The sequence below is a fragment of the Orussus abietinus genome, unplaced genomic scaffold (genome assembly GCF_000612105.2).
Source record: "Orussus abietinus isolate OABI.00-Male unplaced genomic scaffold, Oabi_2.0 scaffold978, whole genome shotgun sequence".
Classification (NCBI taxonomy): domain Eukaryota; kingdom Metazoa; phylum Arthropoda; class Insecta; order Hymenoptera; family Orussidae; genus Orussus; species Orussus abietinus.
The window spans coordinates 9,072-16,192 of NW_019395119.1; the positions used below are offsets into that span (position 1 = coordinate 9,072).

General features: G+C 33.4%; 1 protein-coding gene across 3 annotated transcripts; it reads left to right on the forward strand.

Moving 5' to 3' along the window:
- Positions 1-283: 283 nt before the first annotated feature.
- Positions 284-5,485, forward strand: LOC105696159 (E3 SUMO-protein ligase PIAS1). Of its 3 annotated transcripts, XM_012418396.2 has the most exons (10): positions 284-617; positions 732-879; positions 1,382-1,548; positions 1,622-1,720; positions 1,906-2,068; positions 2,159-2,452; positions 2,579-2,680; positions 2,754-2,994; positions 3,145-3,561; positions 4,881-5,107. In XM_012418396.2, the coding sequence occupies exons 3-10, from the start codon at positions 1,385-1,387 to the stop codon at positions 5,105-5,107; spliced, it is 1,707 nt and encodes a 568-aa protein (XP_012273819.1). In that variant the 5' UTR covers positions 284-617; positions 732-879; positions 1,382-1,384. The 3 variants fall into 3 exon arrangements, with proteins under 3 accessions (XP_012273819.1, XP_012273818.1, XP_012273820.1); XM_012418395.1 differs by lacking the exon at positions 732-879 and having other exon boundaries at positions 594-617; positions 4,881-5,485; XM_012418397.1 differs by lacking the exon at positions 284-617 and having other exon boundaries at positions 629-879.
- The last annotated feature ends 1,636 nt before the right edge of the window (positions 5,486-7,121 follow it).

The following is a 7,121-nucleotide window of genomic DNA, read 5'->3' on the forward strand; positions in this document are numbered from 1 at the left end:
GATGGAAACGTAGTCAGTTAGTTTCTGTTTTTGGTTTAAGTATTCCTTTTCCATGGGAATACCATAGCAAATATAAAACCACATCGTACGTTTACTACACAACTGAAATCCAATTTTCTAAAACCTTTTCAAAAGACATGACTAATTAAACGAAGAATAGCAAAGTATATATCTATTAGAAGACTGAATTTCCTAGAACAGATTTATACATCGAGTTTTAATTTTGAAGTAACTTATGCATTGTTGCAAGTTGGTTAAACCAAAATGAAAAGCTCGTTGTAAACATAAAATAGATTCATTCGAACGAACTCGAGGGTAGAAATGCAGAAGTATTGTGCATCGAAAATTTAATATTTATAACAAAATAAGAGGGGAGAGCAACGAGTTTTAAAGTATTTTGTTAATTCGAGTGGGAAGGGAAAAATCTATTGTCAATTTTGGTTATTTCGTGGGATTTTCAAGTAGAAGAATTCGTAAATACAACAGATTGAAAGGTTTAGCGACGATCAGGCGAAGAAAGGAAGAGGGATTTTCAACTTGACTTTATTTAAACAACGAGCAAGACGGCTTCTCACAAGAAATCATCGAAGAAGATGGCGGAATCGGAAGAATTAGAGGTACGTCAAGTCTTTCGTCCGTTCAAAAATCACTGATTATAACAAGCGTTGGATAGTGTTATTTTGATTATTATTGAGGTCATTACGAAGGCCGTACATTTACTTCATTTTCAGTTATATCCTCTGGCATTCTTTAATAATTAGAAATATCGAAAAATTAATGCTAGTTCGTGTGTAATTTCGGTGATGTAGCGTTTCTACTACTTGGTTTGAGGTTAATTTACCTGAAGTTATCAGGATGTATTTACACCATGATTGAACAGTAAGTAGTTATTAATTAAAAATGTGAAACGTTTTCATTAAATTTAGTTATGTATTCTAGGTTTAATGAATTTTCCCTAAGATTAAGGATTTGTATCTAATGACAATCGCCACTATTGCATCGCAATTTAAATGTGTTAATGTTAAATACATTTGAATACATTTTACGACATATGTAATGAACACGTGATAACTCTTCATATGTTTTGATATCACATTGTAGGATGTAATTTTGCAGCTTTTTCGTTTAAAAATAGTTTCTTGTACTTTATTAAGTGTTTTAACATTTATTCCGAAATAAGAAAGTGTTGAACTTGTTCAATATGGTTTAAGAAATGTGGCATAAATCTTTCCATATGTAACGATCGATACTATATTTACACTTAAGTAATTGCATGTTTATTTATTTCTAATTAATTTATTAAAACAATGATGATTATGTTAACACAAATTTCTACAGCCAATTTTTAAAGTCTTGTGATTTTGAGTCCTTTATCTTTCAGAATATGGTGTTAAGTTTTCGAGTGTCAGAACTTCAAATGCTGTTGGGATTTGCTGGTAGAAATAAATCCGGTAGAAAAAATGAACTACAAGCTCGCGCTTTAGAACTATTGCGACTGAGATCACATCCGGTTCAGTTAAAAATTCGTGAACTATATAAAACAATACAGTGAGTAGTTTTATCTACCTTTATTTGATGTTTCAATTGCACTTGTACTATATTTCTGAATTAATGTTTATAGAGCAGATCAGTTAGTGGCACACCAAATGTATGGTCAAAGTGGTGGCACATCAGAGCCACAAGTTGATCAAACGATGCATTCACGTAATTATTATACAAGGTGAGCACCCTAATACATTTTGTCAATGAACCTAGATGTCATGTTACATGTGCGTAAATTGTATATGCAATTTCTAATTCGTCACAAAACAATTATCTTAAATTCAAGAAAAGTGATGCAATTCCAAATCATGAGCTTAAAACTGCATCTTTGAGGAAATTAATACAATAATTATTATTTTCTAGACAAGGCCATGCACAAGCTATGGGACAACAACAATCTCAGGCATCCATATCTGCGACAAAGGAACTTTCTCCTGCACACCAAGCGTCCATACCACCCTCGCAAGTGACACCTCGAAGTACCCCAGTATATCAACCGACAAATTATTCAAATGTTACCTCCCAGGTAAATTATTTTTATCTGTTTATATAACCTATTTCTATATTATTATAACTTTCACAAATTCACCATGTGCACATTTGTGATTCATTTTAGCAACGTTCAGCAAGTTCCACCTATAATCCATACCCTTTTTCAACAAAAGTATTATCACAACCACTGCCAATTCAACAGCCGAATCAGTATCCGGTGCATCCAGATGTCAGACTTAAAAAATTACCATTTTTTGATTTATTGGGAGAATTACTAAAGCCGTCTAGTCTAGTACCCCAAGGAACAATACGTGTTCAAGAAAACACATTTATGTTTCATTTGACACCTCAACAGTCCACCGATATCGCAAGTTCGCGAGACTGTCGTGCTGGAAGCAAAATGGATTATACTGTTCAGGTAAAGTTGAGTTTTTGATTGATTCTGTTAGTAGTCACCTTTGTAAACTACTCGAACCTTTTGCTATTACTATAAAATCAAGGTACAAATTCTACTAAAAAATATAAAAGTTTTTCTTTTACACAGGTACAAATGAGATTCTGCCTTCAAGAAACGTCTTGTGAACAAGATGATTATTTTCCTCCCAATATTGGAGTGAAAGTAAATGGGAAATTATGTCCTCTACCGGTAGGAGGTTAACACTTTTTAGTCTATACCGGTGTGTTTCTTCATTACAAGTTGTATTACTTCTTTCAATCAGAATCCAATTCCCACCAACAAACCAGGAGTCGAACCAAAGAGACCACCCAGACCTGTCAACATCAGTCCACTAGTGAAATTATCACCTACCGTTGGAAATCAAATCCATGTCACGTGGTCCGCTGATTATGGCAGGCGATATGCTATTGCTGTGTACCTCGTTAAAAAATTATCAAGTTCAGAATTGCTTTCACGATTAAAATGCAGAGGTGTTAGACATTCGGATTATACAAGGGGGCTGAGTGAGTATTATTTTTATCTAAGTTAAAACATACGTAATGATAAATGTAGATTTACCAGTTGATGTATCTGGAACATATTTTGCTCACTGACTGCAACCTGAAAGTGTTGAATGGTCTCATATATGACCGATGAAATTGTTTTACTTGCAGTAAAGGAGAAATTAAATGAAGATGCGGATAGTGAAATTGCAACAACTTCTCTGCGTGTTTCCCTCGCTTGTCCTTTGGGAAAAATGCGAATGAGCACCCCATGTCGAGCATCTACATGTTCGCATTTGCAATGTTTTGATGCCTCCTTGTTTTTACAAATGAACGAGCGAAAACCGACTTGGAGTTGTCCGGTGTGTGACAAGGCAGCTTTTTATGATAATCTTGTCATAGATGGGTACTTTCAAGAAGTTTTAAGTTCCAATAAATTGTTACCCGATGTTAACGAAGTACAATTACTTCAAGACGGTTCATGGGAAAATTTAGTCTCGAAGAAAGAAAAGGATAAGGAGAAATCTGAGTCTAAGTCGGAAGTAAGCTCTCCACAGAAAACTCATGATGTAGATACAGTTGATCTTGGTAAGTTCTGTATGGGACGATTATTCGTATTTGATATACTAGATATTGATATTTGTAAGTTTATTAATTTATCATGATTGTTTACCTGAATTAATTCAAAGTGCTTGGAATGCCTCCGTTCAATAAATTACGATTGAAATAAATTCATTATCGCGTGTACAAAAAAACCATATACTTCTAAAATATTTATAGGAGCTAAAAATGTTAAATTCTACATTTTTAATTTTTACTAATCGTCTGATTATTTACTCATCAGTTTGATTGTTATTGTGGGGCTATCTGTATTAATTCAACACAAAGTTTACTCTTTATGTGTTAGGTTCGCATATTTTAAACTCCTAATATATTTATTTATGAATTAGAAAATGTTATCTTTGAGTATTTGCTTGTCGTAAGAAATTTCGTTATTGAGAATGTCACCGTAGACAAACAAAAATAAGTGCAGGCTGGATAAACGTATACTTGCTATTTTTATCCATTTACAACTGATTTTATAAGCACATTTGGTTGGTATTAAATTAAAGCAGATTTTTTTATTGTATATTTTTGGACACTGTCAAAGTTTCACATATTTTTCAATTTTACTCAAATCAAAACTCATCTGACATGTTTCAACTTCTTTTATCTTTCACTAACATTTGTTTTAACGATGTTTACCACCAAAATGGGGACAATGACTTCAACCGCTAGATGGCATTAGCATCGAACATCGAATTTGGTGGGAGGTAACCAAAATATACTTTTTTGTTTGGATTAGTGAGATGCAATGCGTAATGGGTGGTGTTTAGAGACGGTAAAAAAAAATGTGTGCTTCCCTCTGTACACATAGGACTCACGCATCGCGTTTAAACATACGTAAATTCTTTATTTTTAAACAAGCCATTGAATGACTCGACTGGCTCAGAAAATACGATCCCAATCGTCCCCGTAAGTCACTGTATATCACTAAAGTGGTAAGCGTCTTTAAAACAGTGGTGGATTTAACAAATGTTGGAACTTATTTAAAATGAAGTAGGCCTAATTAATTAATTGCTTTAAAATGAAGTTCAACGTTTTAAGAATGTAAACAGGTTTATTGTATGTGTGTTAACAAGCGTTTTAAATGTTTTATTTAATACACTTATTAATGTAACTTGTATTAATTTCCTACCAACTTAGACATTAATTTATGAACTCAACCATAACAACTATTTAAAAGGAAATGATATTTACAATAGAGAATTTTAATTAGTATCCTTTTATTTTTTTCCTAGTAGGCATCGTCAAGAATTTCTTGGTGTGGTGGTATAACCTTATCACGTTATGCATTTCTTTTTTAGATGAAACCAATCCATCGGCACCGACCATGAAGGAAAAGAAACGTGCAGTGATTATCGATCTCATATCTGATACCGATGATGAGGATGACGATAGTAATCCATCGCAAAGTTCAAACAAAAAACTGGCTACTGGTAATGCCGCAACTCAAAAGTCCCAAATTGGTTCGCACAATACTATCAGTAGTACAAGCGAATCACCCGAACTTATGATAATTGATCTAGAATAGTTATGTATAATTATATTTAGGTTTACTCCGAGGAAACTTTTCTTTATCATATTTAAAAAGAAAACTCGCCCATTCGTTTCAGGAATTGGTTAATCTGAAATGAGTGACGAGTAAGTACAAAGTCGATACTACATTGAAATGTCATAGATTGGTCACTTTACTTAATCACTTTAATATTTAGTTATTTACATACACATATAGGCTATAGTAAATTAAGTGCCTATTGAGTAAATACTCCTATTAACATTAAATTACGTGACAATGTTACGTTAAAATACCAGTCTTACACAAAAGACTCATGCATTTCCTGCTAGTATCTATTCCATGTAATTTTAAGTGGATAAGAAAATAAAATCGTCTTTTCTAGTGCAAAATAAATTTTGTTTGTAACGTATGTTTTTATATTCCTGTATTATGGATCTAAAAAGAATGGGATGCCAAATGTCACTGCAAAGGGTGGAACTCAAGATGCAAGGAAATTACCTAGTAACTGCCATCTTTCGTTGCTATCGTTCTGGCGTCTTTTAAACGAATATAAAAACAATTTAAAATACACAGTAATCGTTACTGTTGTTTGCACTTTTCGTGTTCTTAAGGTGAAGTGAAACCCCCTTCAAATCCGTCGATTTGAATACAACACTATTTTTTAAGGATATTAGACCAAACTGTCCGAAACTTTGACCCATCACTCCTGATCATCTAAAAATTGTCCTGACACATTCAAAATTTGGATTTTTGGAAAAAGTTTTTTAACTTAGCCCAGACCAGAACCAAAATGGCATCGAGCTCTCATATTTCAATCAATATACAATTATCGAAGGCTCCGATATAAGAAACGAAAGGGTCAGGACAATTTTACGACAATTTAGAACACTCTGGTAATCTATAAACTCGCATTTGAACGAGATAAAGGTAAAAAAAGTATTGTATGCGTTTCTATGCTAAAACAATGGTAATACGAGGTCTCGGAGTGAAAATTTAATTGACCTGGAAATCACAGATGGCGCAGGGGGTCCCTCTGCAGTCAATTAGGGCCTCAGAAAGCATGAATTCAGAGGATTTCTGGAGTTTTACTTTGATTTCTTGATATTTATTGTACGAAAACGACAGGTGAAGTATGCCATTTGGTACAATACCCAATATAATTCGACCCAGCTGTGAATATAAAAATGAACGCCGGCAACGTAGGCATTTAGAAAAATCTTTATCGACGTCGATCAAGTTGCTCAACGTGTTTCACTTTACCTTAAACCGCAATAAATCCGTTATGCAGGCATTCGAGGTAAAATCACCCAAGTCGTATCCGAATTTCCCCGGCCTCGCTCGCCACGTAACAATAAAAAAAAAAAACAATTATGGAAATGTTCAAGAGAAATGAAGGTTTCTAATAGTTTATAAATTAATGTGAATCAAATTTTGAAGAATAATTAATTCTTGATGTATATCCAATACGCAACAGTTTTTCTTCATTGTATCTTCTATTTTACGGAGTAAATTGAAAAATTAAATAACAAATGATCTCAGCCTTCTTTACGATGTAAAAGTATAGTAAACTACATTGTATTTAAAATCCTTTTTTAATTACCGATATGAGTTTTTAACATTCAATAGACCTAAGACATAATAAAACTTAATATGCATATGAAAAAATTACGTTTTTTCTTTTTAAATTTGTTATTAATTATCATCTTTATGCTTAAATGCGTAAAGTGGCGGATGTAATGGTCATTTCAAGACATGGGACAATTTTTCCGCAAATATGAAATAATTGCTTCAGTAGCACGACTGCAAAAATATTACACATAAATCATGCATTTCCCCGAGCTTTGCAGGTTTTGTTTTATTTGGTCGTACTTTTGGTCTTGATCTTGGTCTTGGTCTTACTCAGTCGAGTCTTGAGGTTTGTTCGTTTTGCCTACATATTAAGAAACTCAGACCTAGTCATTATCTGCGATGTTCAGCCTGGCGTGTCAAATTGGACAATGAATGTTGTTTTTTGAACCTCTTGAATGAG

Bases quoted from the DNA above. Each gene is read 5' to 3' on its own strand.
- LOC105696159 (XM_012418395.1), top strand. From the start codon at position 594: ATGGCGGAATCGGAAGAATTAGAG. The intron at 1,549-1,621 runs GTGAGTAGTTTT...TAATGTTTATAG, and splicing joins GAACTATATAAAACAATACA to AGCAGATCAGTTAGTGGCAC. The intron at 3,562-4,880 runs GTAAGTTCTGTA...TTTCTTTTTTAG, and splicing joins TGTAGATACAGTTGATCTTG to ATGAAACCAATCCATCGGCA.